Source organism: Anguilla anguilla, chromosome 9 (assembly GCF_013347855.1).
Source record: "Anguilla anguilla isolate fAngAng1 chromosome 9, fAngAng1.pri, whole genome shotgun sequence".
Classification (NCBI taxonomy): domain Eukaryota; kingdom Metazoa; phylum Chordata; class Actinopteri; order Anguilliformes; family Anguillidae; genus Anguilla; species Anguilla anguilla.
Window position 1 is genome coordinate 47,723,919 of NC_049209.1, and position 16,808 is coordinate 47,740,726.

The 16,808-nt window shown below is 47.1% G+C and overlaps 1 protein-coding gene across 14 annotated transcripts in view; it reads right to left on the minus strand.

Annotated features, from left to right (window-relative positions):
- Positions 1 to 16,808, minus strand: part of gramd1ba (GRAM domain containing 1Ba) — a 134,161-nt gene that overhangs the window by 63,013 nt on the left and 54,340 nt on the right. For 13 of the 14 annotated variants that reach the window (XM_035432477.1, XM_035432465.1, XM_035432469.1 and 10 more), the window contains one exon: positions 8,386 to 8,412. In XM_035432477.1, the coding sequence (XP_035288368.1) occupies positions 8,386 to 8,412 (27 nt within the window). Of the gene's footprint in view, positions 1 to 8,385; positions 8,413 to 13,713; positions 13,928 to 16,808 lie in introns of those variants that run through there. The other variant, XM_035432478.1, reaches the window with a different exon arrangement.

The window sequence follows — 16,808 nt, forward strand, 5'->3', positions numbered from 1 at the left end:
CACTTCAGATTGCACACCCTGGTCTTGGAGACAACACAGGAACATGCAGACAAGAGCCACTTTTTTGTCTCACTGCTAACAAGACAACAACATAAACATGAATGGGCACATACAGACCATCACAACACAAGATCTCACATAAAACAAGCAGCTAACACTATGGAGATGGATATGTAGGCTTTAAATAAAGCATCAGCATTATGTACATCAGAGGAAGAGAGTCCAACTGTAGTCCAACCACCGTTAGAATACCTAACTTTCATGATCCAGTCTGCTGCCTAGCATGAACAGCCATGAACACGACAACATCTGTTATCTGTCAGTACATTTAGCTACAATTTCCGAGACATCAGCCTTGTTCTTGAACCACTGCTGCATAAAGCCTTACATTACATCACAGGCATTTAACAGACACTCTTATCCTGCGAAACTTACACAACTTTTATAAATGGATGCATTTACATTGCATCCATTTATACAATACAGCAATGCAGGTTAAGTACCTTGCTCAAGCGTGCAACAGTAGCGTTCAAACCTGTGCCCTTTAGGTTACAAGACCAGCTCCTTACCCAGTACACTACACTCCTGCACTGTTGATATGTAGAGACTACTTAAAGATGATGCCAGTTTATCTGTGTTTGCATGGGACTTGAATTTGCTTAGGTGTTAATACTTAAGCAGGAAACCAGTGTACTGTAATCATGGTGTTAGCACAGTCTGGGAGAAAAGGACAGGCACACTCATGCGCACATGCACTAGACTGGGTCCCCTGCTTACATCAACGACAGCAAAATCTGGAGGACTCATTACTTCAAAGACCTCTTATAAAAATCCCATCCTGGCTATAATCACCCGAGGCTATAATTACTCCAAATGTATTCCCATGAAGAATATGTTACTTCAGAGGATCACCGGAAAAAAAATAACCAGTCTACATTTGTGGCGACTGCAATTAACTCTAGACCTTATGATGATGCGAAGAGTATTATTTGATCTATTACTGCATGAGTACAGACTTGCCTTCAACTCTGGACACGCATGCTAATGTCAATGGTGGAATGGGCACAACTCACTGCTGCCCCCTTCTGGCAGTGACAGGTATCAGCCCAAAGCCAGCTGCGGCAAGCCAGAGACCGTCTGTCCTCTGTTCTTCTGAATATGGAGCCGCGAGCTATGATTCACCTCATTCTCAATTATTAATGACTGCACTTCCCATAACTCTGGCTGTTATTGAGCGTTTGCTTTTACTGGAATGCAGGACAAAGGAAGCGTCGCTTCTCCGATAACGCAGAGACAGAGCGGACTGCTCTCCAGGATGAGGCCTCGTGTAACCCCCACCCCAACCCCCCCTACTCAAACAGATGTTTCCTCTCTCTCATTGGCTGCTTTTGTTTGCAAATTCTTCATGTGTCCTTGTTTCACAGCACTCAATAAACACCGCATGACACATACAACACTACTGCCTTACTGGCTGTTAATGCACGATAATTAGCACACCTCTACCTCTAGCTGATGTGTAGAGAGCCTCCTAGTTCAAATTGGCCGCCGTCTTTCACATTAGTGGCAGCTGAGGTGAGCTTCTGCCCCTGGACCGTAAAGCACTTTGGGTGCTGCTGTGTACAAACAACCCACAACTATCTATTACAGTATGGTGATGAGAGGCGGGGCTCGGATACGAATTTGCTGTGTTTGCGCTGTGTAGGCACAAAGTGTTCTGTTTTTTTTTTTTTTTTGGGGGGGGGCGGGAATTGGCATATGGTCTCCTGGAAACACGTGTCCTGCCTCCACCCCCCCGCCCCCCCCTTGTTGCTGAGAGGGCACAATTTGGGACAGAGATAAGCGAGCGGGGGGCTGGTGCTTACGTCTGTGTACCCCCTCAACCGGGGGGGTCACCGCCCCAAACACTGAGACTAATGAGAGCACAGTCTGAGCAGCCGCACACCTGGGTGTGGCGGGGCGGGGTGGGGCTGGGCTCCGTGAACGCAAGCCGCCCGTCCGCCACGTTTGTTTACGCCACACGAGCGCGGCGCTGCGGCCCTCCAGGACCGCCAGCTCCTGCCAACAGGCTTCCGGGGACAAAGCTTCCGGAAGTTTCTCCGGAGCACGCTGCAGTTCCACCATGTGTGTCCACCTACAGAGCCAAACAGGACTATACTGCACCTTTCCCTGGAGACACAGAAGCCAGAGTAATGCAATCAACATGGCCGGCATAAGCAATTCATACTACGCACTACTTTTAAATCCCACTGCAATAAATCTGTACTCAGGTTGTAAAAAATAAGAATTTATTTCTCATGTTCTGCTGTTTTTCTTGGCATCCATTACACTTCATGGGATGATTTATTTTATTTTTTTTACTTGTATAATGATTTTCTCTCGTATCACAATGTTACCCTGCACTGTTACCCTGTACTGATGACCAAAACAGAATTCAATCATGTTGGATTCTGTGACCAAGGAAAGCAGAATGAATCCATACATCCGGGTGTCATAACACAGTAAGTACAAGTATGATATGTTTTCATGAATCATTGAACAGGATCAGTTTCTCAGCAATAAGACTCATGCAAGCAGGGCCACAGACTACAAGGCTGGGAGCCGTTCCTGTCTCCGATCAATAGCACATTTGATCTCGCTTTGTTCAGACGCGACCTGAGATTTACAGTTAAATTTCTAGAGTTTCTGGAGAAAATTCAGTTGTGAAAAAGCAGAGAAAAACCTGGCACAAGAGCAGCCACAAAACAGTCACGGCCTTTGAAAGGGGAGTTTATTCGGTCAATACAAATCAGAATCTTCTGGAACATATGGAACATGATGTGGACTCCCTACCCTTCTGTGAGTTACAAGCAGCTGAAACAGACTGGACAGTCTGAGACGTGGAAAATGGCACCAGCGGTGGCAAAATAGGTTCTGTCTCTGCATTTGAGTGAATCTGACAGCTTTGAGCAGGTGAGTGATAAGCAGTTCTCTCCCCCCCCCCCACACACACACACACACACACTCTCTCTCTCTCTCATTCACATACTCTCGCTCTCTCTCACACACACACACTCTCTCTCACACATCTCTCTCCCTCCTTCACAGATACTCTGAAACAGACACACACACATACACAGGTGTTTACATACAGATGGTGTTTGTTGTGTACACCTCCGTATGCTGAGTCATACATTATTTAACACACACACACACACAGATGCAGAATTACAGCCTGACATGACACAGACGTGCCCTGCCAGGCGCACACACACCCTGGAGGCAGTGTTCCCCCAACAGCGCCGTCATAATGACAGTGTAGGCTTCCACCACACAGCTGACACAAAATGGCTCCCCCACCCACAGGAGTGGCGGCTTTCCCAGTGACACCGAACAGCTGCGTGTTTGGCCCGACGCGACGCCAGCCCCGCCATTTCACCGACAAAACACCTGAAGCGTCAACACCTGCGTAACGCATCGCGCTTTAGCTCGCGGTGAGAGTCAACACCGATAACAATACCGGCGCCCGGTTCACCCCGAAGGCCTCGAGTGGCTTGCCAATTACACTGAACTACCCATTCACAGGGCATATGACACATCTTGCCAGTGTAAATATTAACCATCTAAAGAGTAGGTTTTTTTTTGGAACATTTCTATCTAATTCTAAGTCAGTGCTTTAGAACTCCATTGCTTTCAATTACCAGTAGTGATTGTTACATCAGCATTATAATGTTCAGTTGAGAACAACATTCTAATCACATATACGTGATGTCGTACCTTAAAGGGGTAATGTGTTTTTACTGCTGGATATTTACTGAAGTAGCCTACGGCAAGCAGCTCAAGCTTCTGGATACAACCGCAGGGCCTCTTTTGGGAATCGAGCCAGTGGCCAAGCTCCTGTTCCACCCCCATGCCACAAAACCACAACTCCTCAAACCTTCCCGAACACCCCCCTTTGGCCCAGAACCCTTCCACAGGAGCTGCAGGGCTTTACAGTCCTCCCATTTTAGGAAAAGTCTCTCCCGAAAATGTGTGTGCACTAACTGAAAGAAAATAACGTAGGAACATATCTATTAATAGGGATCCATTAGTGTGCACCTTGGAAAAACATATTAGTGCAAAGCCCGGAGCTGGCTCCAGTCTGGGAGGATAGATTAAGTTGGGCAGGTGCGCCCAACATATTTCACGGGGATTCAGCCAAATAAATTAGCGGGAGAACGAACGAGGTTGTTCGGCGATACCTTCCCCCCGTCGTTCTTTCACACGAACGAAAGGAGAGGACTCGCGGAAGAAGAATAACCGCTCACAAGCGGTCCGCCATTTTTTGCTTTTTTGTTTGAGAACAGACGACGGCACGCGCACATATAACTGCGAAGCGATGAACACAAAACCGCACGCACGGCGGGGGAGGTGTCGGGTTGCCGGGCGCCAGGAGAGACGAGGAAGCCGCGGACGCGCGTGGCTTCGATCGATGCGGCTCGCTGCACGGGCTGGGAAGCCCAGAGGATTCTGGGAAAAAAAAGCATTCCGTTTTCCCGGCAGCCATTACGCGCACATTTCCCCTCGGGCTCTGCGGCCCTTTGACTGACAGACAGCGAGGCTTCTACGGAACATCGCTTCCCCCCCCCCTCCCCTCCGAAGCAGACGCTCACGCTACACGCAGCGCGGAACACACAACTCATCATCATCATCCTCTAAGAGCGCAGAGATGGGGAGGCCCTGCGTGCGGATAAATCAGTCGGCACTTGGCCGGCGTCCAGGAGTCGATACCCGACGCTAACAGGGGAAGAGGGAGCCCTCGCCGGAGAGAGAGAATGCGAAACGCGACCCTGGATTACAGTCGAGGCAAATTAGCTGAAATGAGAAGAGGGAGGAGGGTAGGGCAGTTATTTTAAACATTCATTTCCTTAATAACTTCACTGGGGCCCGTGAGCCGCAGTTCTATCCGAGAGATAATCGAGTTCTTTTTTGGTTTTAATTCACTTTTAAGGGCACCTAAAGGGCAATTCTAATAAAGTTAGTTTTTTTTTTTTTTTTTTTTAATATCATAAATTAGCATTTCATTTGAATCAAATAGATTTTTAAGATTCATCTAGTGTTTTTTTCTTTTTTACTTTATGGCCCCTGATAATGACCCCCACCAGGATGAAGCCCGCCTTTCCGAAATTGTTAATCACCTTCTTCATTTTATCTGGACACTTCCTCTGATTCTCCTCCAGTTTCTCTATTCATCGTCTTAATGATTTTGACTGTGATTCCCTAACTTGAATGCCTATCCCTGGTAGTTTTGACATGAATCATCAAATGAATGAAACCCCACGCGTGCCACAAGAAGTCTTTAAAAGAAGATGAATCAGTTGCCCCTGCTGACACCGAGCAATTAGCATTCATATTAGAGCAGTTACTGACTAATGACTTCATTACAAGAGACGAATGGAGATGGCTGCTATTATAGCATCACACGCTAGCCCAATGACTGCCAGGTAAGTGAGATGGAAGTGTGGTGTGGTTAGCTCTACGTACTTCCACACAACACCATCACTGATGCATTACACACTACTACACAACACATCACTGATGCATTACACACTACACTGTGCTTCAAACTACACAGATCACCAGCCGCACAGTGAGCCCATTAATACTGCTGTGTCATCCTGCCTCCCTTCTGGCCTTTTCTTTCCTGTTTTCTCCTCTCCTCTCCCATTCCCATTCTGATGAGGACAGGACGGCAACCCGTGAGGGTCAAAAAGCCTCTGTTCTGCCCCGAGGCACAGTGCTCTATTAGGGTAATGCACTGCCATATATGCACGACAATGCAGACATTATTACTGTTTGACCTGAACGCATACGTGTAGTTCTTTTTTTCCAGGAGACTCTTTATTGCTATAACACGTGTAGTAATAACCTGTGCTGACTAGCATTATGCTAAATTCGCTGAATGATTACTGTCTGTTACTGTATCAGTGAATTCAAACAGTGAAAAGACTAGACATAATAAGCAGAGACTGAGGGCCCTCAGCTACTCATTAGCGACACTCATTCACACAAATTAAAAACGGGAAAGGTTCCTGAGCGCAAGGGGTGACAGACGATTACCTATCAGAAAATGAATCATTAAATGCTATGCAAATGCCTGGAAGCCAAGCATATTCTAAATGACATGAGCGATAACTCTGCCTGGTTGTAGATAATTAGACAGGAGACTACAGATCGGGCCTTTTACGGATCTCTAACCCAACAAGGCAACCCAATTCAGTCCCAGCATTCCTTTCAGGAGTAACAGTTTGCCAGTGTGCCAATATGACACAAAATGGCTGATTCTGAGTCATTCGTTCATCTAAATCAGGAGTCATACCACACATAAATATGTGTACATCAGGCTACAGTATGGCAGTTTGAGTGTTTGCAAGATGGAGGTATTTTTAGTGTCTGGAAAACCAGCGTGTGAGAAAGAGTGAGTAATATGGCATTAAATATTAAAGCCACCGAATGTTTTATTTTTTTTTAAAGCAAAGGTCAGTATAACAGATGGATTTGCAGCTTTCATAAAGCAGATGTTTCATTGGCAATGCACGGCTTGTATTGAATTTTTTTGTCATAAAATCACAAGGGATAATGCGGCACAATCTATCGGTCTGTCCTGCTGTTGGTCATTCTGTGCACTGAATTGCGGGCCATAGCTGCAATATGACCTCCCAGAACACCTTGCACACACAAGAACAGCTCTCCTCCACAACTTCCTCCTCAACGAGCAACGTGTGTGTGTGTGTGTGTGTGTGTGTGTGTGTCACAAAGTTCAAGGACATGGTGAAATACATCTAACCCATCTGACAAATGTGCCCTTTTGCATATAAAAAGCATGCAGCATGTTGTGTAACAGAAAATGCACAGGTTTGAAAATGAGTTTTTATCTTTGTGAGTAAGAGGACAAGGCTGGGGGGGGGGGGGGGGCAGAGGAGGCAAAAAGCCAGAATGATCCGGAAATTCTCCATGAGTCAGCGATCCTGTGAGGCTCAGAGCAGCTCCCAAAAAACACACACACAAGTGCCCATGCCCATGGGAAAATTACACACAGAGATGACACACAACGGCAGACGCACACATGCATGCACGCACGCGCACACACACACACGCGCACAAGTACACACACACACGCACGCACATACTGGGACTTCATTAGATCAAAAGCCAAAACTGCGGATCAGCCTCCTGCAGACGCATTGTGGGTACAATCTCTGTCGATTTATAAACCCCAAGTGGCCTGGGCATCGGGAAAGGAATATTGAACCAGGAAATATACTTCTCCCATTATTTATTAATTCCAGGGTTCTCTTTCATCCTTACGTCAGAGCAGGAAGCAAGGAACAGTGTCAAATTCTGCAGACTGTCAGCACTGAGAGACTCATTTACACTTAGGGGCCGTGGATCAATCTCGGTTTTTTTTAAAAAAAAAGGGGAGGCTTTGTTAATAAACAAGTGGTGGTGGAATGGAGAAACAGCGCAAAGACGAACACAAAATCTGATTCTACGGCAGCCATATCACCCAAACCACTGGTGAGAGCGAACATGAGTCCTACAGGATAATTTCAGCGACACTTTCACACACTGCAGCATGGCACGGCATTACTGAGACATTCCCTTAAGCCCGTGGCCAACAAACACCCCCCCCCCCCCCCCAAAAAAAAAAAATCTTACTGTGAAACTAAACTGATCTTTGACCTGCACACACATCACACTGGAGACTCCTACAAACATACAAACCCACCAAATCCCAGCTACGACACTGCCGTTGTACCTTGACCAGGGCACTTAACCTGCAATGCTTCAGCAAGTATCCAGCCACATAAATTAATAGTTACCATGTAAAACAAAAACAGCCAATGGTGTGCACGTCGCTGTGAATAAGAGTGTCTGCTAAATGGCCATACTATAATGTCATGTAAACCTGAAACACAGGGCTGCACCTCATAAATTTGGCACAACCCCTCAACACTAAATGCGAAAAACTTGCCACTTCCGGCACTTTCTGTGTCCTAGCACATTGGCCTGAACGTATCTGAGGCAAGCAGGTTTAAAAGTGTTTTTGTGCAGAGGAAGATCACAGAAGACCTCCAGGGGCACCCGCTTTTACAGCCCTCAATAATTAAGCAGCCGCCTGCACAACCAATAAGCACCGCCAGCCTCTAACGCAGAATACAGGTCCCCAGGCCGCACGGAGAGAGGAAGTGGACCCAGCACCAGCCCAGCTAAAACAGGGCTCTGGGACCGGGGTCTGCGGGGGAGAGCGCGGTTTCTTCTGAGTTCCACACAGCTATGCGCGCACACACATGCACAAGCACACACACGTGCGCGCGCGCACACACACACACACGCTCAGTAAGGGAGTACTCCTGAAAGCACACTCACCTCAGCCGGTCCACTCCACTGTCTGCCCTGTAACACACAGAGAAACGGAGTGAAAAATCAGCATTATGCAAACATCCTTAAACACCCTTTATTCCTGCATTCGAGTCACTCTGTCCCTCTGGGAGTGATGTACAGATTACACAGATGCTCTTATCCAGAGTGACTTACACAAATTTTATCAATGGTGTTCCCACAATGCTCTATATGTGACCCGATGAGTTGCAGACATATATTGTATCCATTTATTAATATGGAAATTATAAGTATCCGTTATTAGCCCATACAGGCTTGGCATCGTGAGATGCAAGACACATGAATGAAATATTAAATAATCAATTCATTCATTCACTCATTCATACAGAGCTGGATTTCCAACTGCAGGATTGAAAAAGGCCGCAAAATCCACTTTAAAAAGAAACACAATTTGAACGCTCCTACAACCAAATACAGCCACTTCTCTATCTTGGGAAATGTGAATCATTCACTGTGGAAACACCACCGCACCGCTTACAAGACAAAAAGTCTCTGCTGATCCACCGTGTGCAGAACCAGAAACAAAATACAAACAAAAGAGTATGATACCATACAGTGCATAAGCCAAAACAAGTGCAGTTATTGCCACACTGCCAATAATGGTACTTTAGAAATTACAATTCAAAAATAAAGGAAAAGTAAAAGTTTTAAAAAATTAATAAATAAAAGTGCATCAGCAGAGCTTCAACGTTGACGTTATCAAATGAATACCAGCACAATGTATGCACATAATGCTCAATACCATCAGGTATAGCCAGTTCTCCTCAGCTGCCTGCAGGCGAGTAATAAAATAATTTTGATTTGCAATGCAAAACTGCGTATTTTATCAACATTATGCAAAATTGTGGATACGTGCACCTTTCGTTCTCTACACTGACACTTGGGAGAATATTCACGGCAAAGATTGCGCACATAGGCAGTTTACTCAGGTTGGATGTTTGCAATAAAGCTGCTCTGTGACAGTGATGCTCACACACTGCAGCTGGACACTGCTGTATGCGCCTGTGAAGCAGTGTTCACTCGTAAAAGGGACGTGCACTGCCACAACTGACGTGTTGGCACAAACACTGAGTATGTTACAATCTATTTTATAGTCATGGCATTTACTGGAGGCAGGGCACTATGTGGCAAAAAAAAAAAAAGTTAGGACTGAAATGTGACCAAAATACTTGGTTCTTTTCATCGACCAAATTAAACATGATTTCAGTCATTTTTGTCAGGACTAAAATAAATAAAGAAGGCAGGACTAAAATATTACTAAAACTAAAATGCATTTCAGCCAAATGACTAAATGACTAAATCAACAACTGTCAACAAATGTAACGCTACTTCCATAGCAGGAAACCCGCCATAAACTTAAAGCATGAGCTATTTCTGACTTAAATGCTATAACCTGTAGAGCATTACAGTTAGCTTCCAATGTCATAAGTAGCTCCTACATTAAGTTTGTAGCTTGGATGTAACTATCGAGACTCACAGAGAAAGAGTTTATTTAATGCAGCACGTATTCACGCAGCACCATTGCATCAGGAGTATAACTGCGAGGAGTAACGACGGCTTTCATTAGAGTACGTTGGGGGGATGAGAGAACAGAACAGAGGCAGAACGAAGCAGATGGCGATAAGAATCTAACTGACGAGCCGAGGCACTTTGCCCACCGCTGGGTTTAGCAGGGTTTAATTACCGTTCGTTTGCGGCAGACGCCTGCGTACGCAGACAGACGCCGCCGAGCGAAAGAACGCCGCGCTTTCGAGGACCTGGGATCGTTTTCCCGATCGGTAATCAAACCCGACGGGACGGGACGTCACCGTCGGGCCAGTTCGTCTTACAGGCCGCGTCAGGAGCTTTGACCGACGGGGACACGAAGCGTGCTGCAAACATCTCTACGGCCCGCGCGCAACCCGCCCAGCCCGTCTGCGAACTATTACATTACAGCGTTACACGCACGCACGAGACAATTACGAAAAGTGCTGACTCCTGCTGAACAGGAGATCATAAACAGCGTGGTAGGGAAGAGACAAAATGTACACAGCATTACAATACCACGCGTTCTTTCTGTCTACTGTACAGGGAAAAACACGGCTTCACAGTAAAAGCGAATCCACAGAACACAGAACAGAACAAGTTCTCAGCTAGGTTACACACACAAGTACTGACAAGCACACGTGCCAACCTGCAAAACTTTACTGGATGAATGCACAAGCTTAGTTGATAATAAAATACTACAGCGGTCCCATGTAAGTAAAGCAAGATAGCAAAAATAAAATCAAATGTATGAAAAGTGCTCATCTGAATCACTAACCGACGGCCCGTTTGATTTTAAGGCGGGAATCGTGGATAGTAACGGATGCCCGTGCGGGACAGGGGGGGTGCCCCGCTGTGACGGGGCGGGGGTAACTCACTTGCCCCTGCGGAAGGAGAGCCTCTTGCGTATGGTGGAGACGCGGAGGTGGCAGCCCTGCCGGACGGCCGAGGCGCAGGTCACCGTCCCGAACGCCCTGCTCTGGACCATGATGCACCTCTCTCTCACCACTGGCCTGACCCAGCTGGCGGGACGTCCTGCTCTGAGTCCCTCTACCGCTCCTCATGCCTCTGTCTCTCTCTGCCACTCTTTCTGCCTCTCTCCCTCTCTCTCCCTACGCACCTCGAACCCGAGCTCCGCTGCTCCTGTGACGGATCGCACCTGCCCCAAACGCCCCGAACGCCGTCACCCTGGGCTGACCCACTTACGCGCCTCTCCATCTCTAACGCACCTGGGCTGCTGCTGCTGCTGGTTCCCATGGGGACCAGGGGGGGGGGATGGAGGGAGGGAGGGAGTATGCTCGCGTCATCAGCAGGTAATTTATCTGCTGCAGGAGAGCGGAGCAGGGGGGAAGGGGCGGGGCTTTTGAGACTGCAGCAACCTCTGATCCACTCCCGTTCAGCCAGTTAGAGCACAGACACCAATAACTCTTCCTCCAGGAGACTCACAGCATGCTGGGTACCGCGTATCCATAGTAAGGTACACATAAATCACACCATGTTAGCAGCACTGAACTATACACTACACTTGTATTTACACATTTAGTTAATGAACAAGCTTTAGTAAACTTAGTAAATGTGATTATCCAGAGTGAATAAGACAGCTTACAGCTTTATTTTAAAGCATGCAATCCATGGTTACCCAATTGACCAGCAGGGGTCGCTAGATAGCAATGAATGCAGACCCCTATCTGACTGAACCCTCCCATGCCCTGGGTGATCCCTGGGCAATGGCCAATCGCTAGATGCCCTATGGAGCGATCAGCCACAGTCAGCACTGGCACAGTCCAGATTCGATCCCAGGCCAAGAGGCTCAGCAATGCACCACAGCGTATTGCTGTAGCATATCCCAGCATGCATTGGGCGAGAGGCAGAAACACACCCTGGACAAGTCGCCAGTCCATCGCAGGCCCAACAGCGGTCAGTATATTTTTATATAATACCCTTTTACACAGGTGGATACTGAAAAAAAAATCTGATTTAGCACTTACCAGACAATCTCTATGCGTTTTGCATCCAATTCCCTAACCCTTATGCTACACTATGGCCCCATGGCACTTGATAATACACAATACAATTTAATCTTCCTGTCCACATACAGTGGAGATTCTCCTTTGACATTAAAAACGTAGAGGACCATTAACCATCTGAAATGACCCTCATTGGTTTTTACTGCTTGGTGAATCCAAACGAACGTATCCACTCCACTGTGAAAACGATACTCCCGCAAACTGTTCAATGCTGGGACTGACTCCAGTGTAAAGGGGCCTGCGTACGTGACCGGATTTCCATACGAATAAATAATTGAGAACGAGGCCTGTGAATTTAGAGGGAATAATGCATGCCTCGTTTGCCCAGAGGAAAAAAAGACAAAGTTTTGTCTAGACTTTGTTCCATAAGGAGTGGAATGTTACCTTCACCAAACTGGCTAGCCACAGAAATCCTACCCTCAGTAAACCATTTCAAATATCACAACAGTTTTATTAGTAACTGGTAATAATTTCAATGAAAACAACCAAAAATTTAAAGACAATATAAACTACGGTGAATGTCGCCATAAGATTCCTCACTGACCTTCTATGTCCCATTGACCTTCAAAACCATCTTTGGGGCTTTAGGTTGTTTCTTCAATTTCAAAGGACTCCCAATGTGATGCAAGACAAAACAAACATTCTGCCTTAAGACAGCACAGAGACATCTGGACTTTGACAGTGACTGCCGGTGCCAACTGGAAGTGTGCTGTTCTCAGGTCTCATCGAGTTAACCAATCAATCCATAAAAATGTATTTACATAGCGCATTTCACAAACAATTGTCACAATACGCTTCACACACAACCCTGGCCTAAACCCCCATAGGAGCAAGCCTAAAGCAACACCTGCCCCACATTCAGCTTCCAGACTGGCGGGGGGGTACCCGGTTCCCGTAAGAGACTTTAAACGAGACAGCCTCTCCCTGGGGCACCAGGAACCCTCATTAAGAGACCTCGGTCACCTGCTTACCTGCGCAATTAAGCTAACGAGGGTTGGCCCGAGTCCCACTATCACCACCAGCAGTGTGCCATTCTGCCGATACTGCTGCACGAACACGTGAGAATGCAGAGTAACTGAAAACGATAAACACATGATAATGCACTGGCATTGCACTGATGACATCAGGTCATTTATTGGTCATAACCAGCCCTGGGACTGCGGATGAAAATGAGCTCATTAGCTGACTTACATTTACATTGAGGAGGAAACTGATATGTTGATTAATGCGCATTGTCCCTGTTAAATTAAATTAAATTAAACAACTAAAATAAAAAGTGGTCTCTCACCGGCCTGTGACTGAATAAGCATGTTTTCCGGAACTTAAGAAAATCCTTAAAAAGTGATGTTTTCCTGGGGCAACACAAACAGCATTGGGCAATGCTGACAATGCCTCACACTTTTCCAGGCAAAGCCTTGAAGAAAGCTTGTTCTTTCAGCATGAGCGCACATGAAATGTTCACCACATTAAAACAGCAAATCCCATGACTCCTTGCCCCTCTCAAATGTCAAGTTAAACAGATAGAAACATAGAACACATTCGTACGCCAGGCACACTGCAGTTTCACTCAGCTTTTCCTTTAAAAGCAAACGGGAACATTTAGAGAAACCAAATGAATCTGCTTCTCGCGTGACCACAAAATCGTCCGGACACTCGAATCACAGTCACGCCGGCGCGTAGCCCCGACGCGCGTTCCTACGGCGACAGGTTCTGCGGACGCGGCGTGGGATCCGGGAGCCGTTACCTGCAGAGGAAACATGACATCCTACGCCCTCCCCGCGCGGGCGCCAGCCGCCGTCCCAGCCGAAACAGGAGCAGGAGGAACGCATTCCGCTTCGCGAAGGGGTGGGGGGGAGGAGGAGAGGAGAGCGGCGAACCTCCGCGGGAAATTAATCACCGCGGACGCGAGGCGCGACGGACGGACGGACGAACCCGGGACGCTTCGGGCGCGGTGCCTATCCGTCCGAGCCGGAGGCGCTTAAGCCGCGCTTTCGGAATCCCCCGGAAGAGACGGCGTCCGCACCGGGGGGGTGACCTTCGGAGGAAGGAAAAAAAACAAAAAAGAAAACCGCTACGTCGCGTGTCTGCGAAATCAAAGAGCTTTCTCTCTCCGCGGAGGAGAGAGGGGCTGTGGAGAGGGAGAGAGGGGAGAGAGAGAGACTGGCCCTGCCTGACAGGGAACAGCACAGCCTTGCGGCAGCTGACTCCGCTCCGGAAACTTCCGTCTCCTCTTCCTTTTCCTGTGTGGCCGGCCCCGCTCTCAGGATTAATGTCACAGATTCTACATGCCCACCAGAAACTCAGCCCAATATTACACAACTGAACACTCTCTCTCCCTGCTGTTGACTATAGAGCAAAAACTCCAGTCCTGGAAAGCTGCAGTGTCTGCTGGTTTTTGGGGTGTTCTCTGCACCAGTGGTTCATTTAAGTCATTGATTGACTAAAGAATCCACACACCTGGTTCTCAAAGCCTTATTTGGCAGCAGACTGGACGGTAACTACAAAAAACCCACAGGCACTGCAGTCCCCTGGGAATTAGCTTGACACCCCTTCACTACAGCATTCTTTGAACATCGTATGACCGTTCCTTAAGGTGGCCAGGTTGAAGTGTGTTGAAATGGACATTCCGTACTATTGCATAGGACTGGAAACTCCTGCCACCAACCGGAACCACCTGTCATCAGGAAGTAGAAAGGATCGAATGCACCTGACCATCCGGTTAGTCTATAGAATCTGCGCTAACGTTCCTGTGTCTCTGCAGCGGGCGTTTGTCTCCAGGGCCGTTGCTGTTCGATGAGGGTCTTCAGCATTTCTCTGATTCCTGTCAGTGTGTTTTCAACACACGCGTCAACTTCCCATTACCGCCAATCAAAACGAAAACTCAAAACTTCGCCCAGCCCAGGGGAACGCGTCAAAAAGTCGATGACATCATCGCCCGTCGCTCAGGAGACGCACCGGCCATTAAAAAGCCGTGATTGAAGTGCCGTCCTCCTCTTCTGGGGAACAATCAGCCGGGTGCAATCCCACCTGATTTATTTGATAAGGGCTCCTTGAGCCTCACCAGAGGAAGCAATCAAAAGCACTAACCAGGCTTCAGAAGCAGTTTGGACACCATCAACTTCACGCTAGCTTATACACTGTCCTGTTCTTCCAGACATTCACAGTCTGTATAAACTGTAGATTCACAGGTCATAAAGACACACAGATTTCGAGTACAATACAGGTTAGAGGCTAACGGGATCCAAGCTTATTCTTGGCTCCTGGCCACAGGTCTACGTGCGCTACGGCGCAAACGGCTATCACAACAACCGACTTCCCGTGGAAAAAAAAAAAGAAAAGAAACACGCTCGCGCTGAGAAGGGCTACGGTCACGTTGCTTTTCGGGAAGGTGCAGAGTGTTCCTGCTCATGCTTCACTGTACAGGCCAAAGTGATGACACACGCAGAATTGCGCAGAAAAAAAGAGGAATACAGCCTCTTAAATGGAAGGAACGCTAAATAAATAACAGCTAACAAAAACTGCTAAATCAGTATGTAGCTACAGGGACCGGGGCCTACGATACGATCAGCTGTGCTCTAATAACAGGAGAGAACAATGAGGAGAGGAACTGGCAGGTCAGGCAGTACATTAGGGCCGGAGAAAGGGTTATATGACATAAAGAACACTCCGGAAGACTCCCACAGCATTCTGGGATAGGGCAGCCATAGGACAATAAGGATGACTCTGCAGATTTTTTTTATATTAGGCAGTAAAAATGTTTTTAAGTATTCAGATCTTTTTTTTTTTTTTTACAGAATACAAGTGTCTTGGATGATAAAACACGTTGCAGAGAAAATATTTTCAAATAAATACTTTTATTTTTGAGTCCCTAACAAGTCCCTTGTAGTCTAGATTTCAACATAGCAGAATCTATGGTTCTCGCGATTGAAACCAGGCACACATGTCCCCTACAGAGTACAAAATTGAATTTCCAGGTCTAAGGAGGTTATAATACACCTCTGACACTCGACCCCCTCGTGAGTGCTGTGGGAGGGGCAGCAGAAGTGACATCACACCTGCATCACGGCATAGAGGGGTGTCACTGGGACCCACACAGGCCTGAACATACACCTTACATGAGGTTAGCAGAGCCGGGAAGAGGAGACTGCTAACACAGATTATTAACCAGTACTGCACTGGCACAGAGGGTTTCACCTGTAACTCAGCTACCCGTTCAGAGCCAAGATGGCGGGTGAGGTGAGTCAACCGCGTAATAATCCTCTTCTTTAACCAAGAGGTTTAAGAAACAGCCGAGCATCAGTGAAGACCAGCACACGCTGTGCTGGGGCTCTCCTGATTTCAGGAGTGTGATGCCCGGACCAGCAAACGTTCCTCTAGTGCGCAATCACCACTCCCCACCCAGCAGTCCTGGCCTAATCAATCTGTGTTTTTATTTAAACATAGCAGGGAGCATTTCAACCGCACACTCTCAACCGCTCAACTGCTGCTGGGAATTGTATTTCTTACGCTGCCTGCGCAACACGTTTTGTAATAAAATACCACCCAGAGAGAAATTTAACTCTACCGGTTTTCTCTCCATTTCTCTTGAGAAAATGCTGATCTGTTCAAGAGCAGCGATGGGAAAATTAGCATTCAGAAAGGAATATTCTACCCAGTCTGGGAGCCGAGGGACTAATCTATAAGAAATGGCTCATGGGCCAGTTGAAGAATGACTATCAGCAGACATGAATAAAGCCTATAAGGTTTACCGCAATAAAACATAGTAATGTGCACTTAGATTGAACTGGAATGTTTTGTATTCTCTTCAGATGCAACTCCGTCATGACAAGCTTGAGCTAA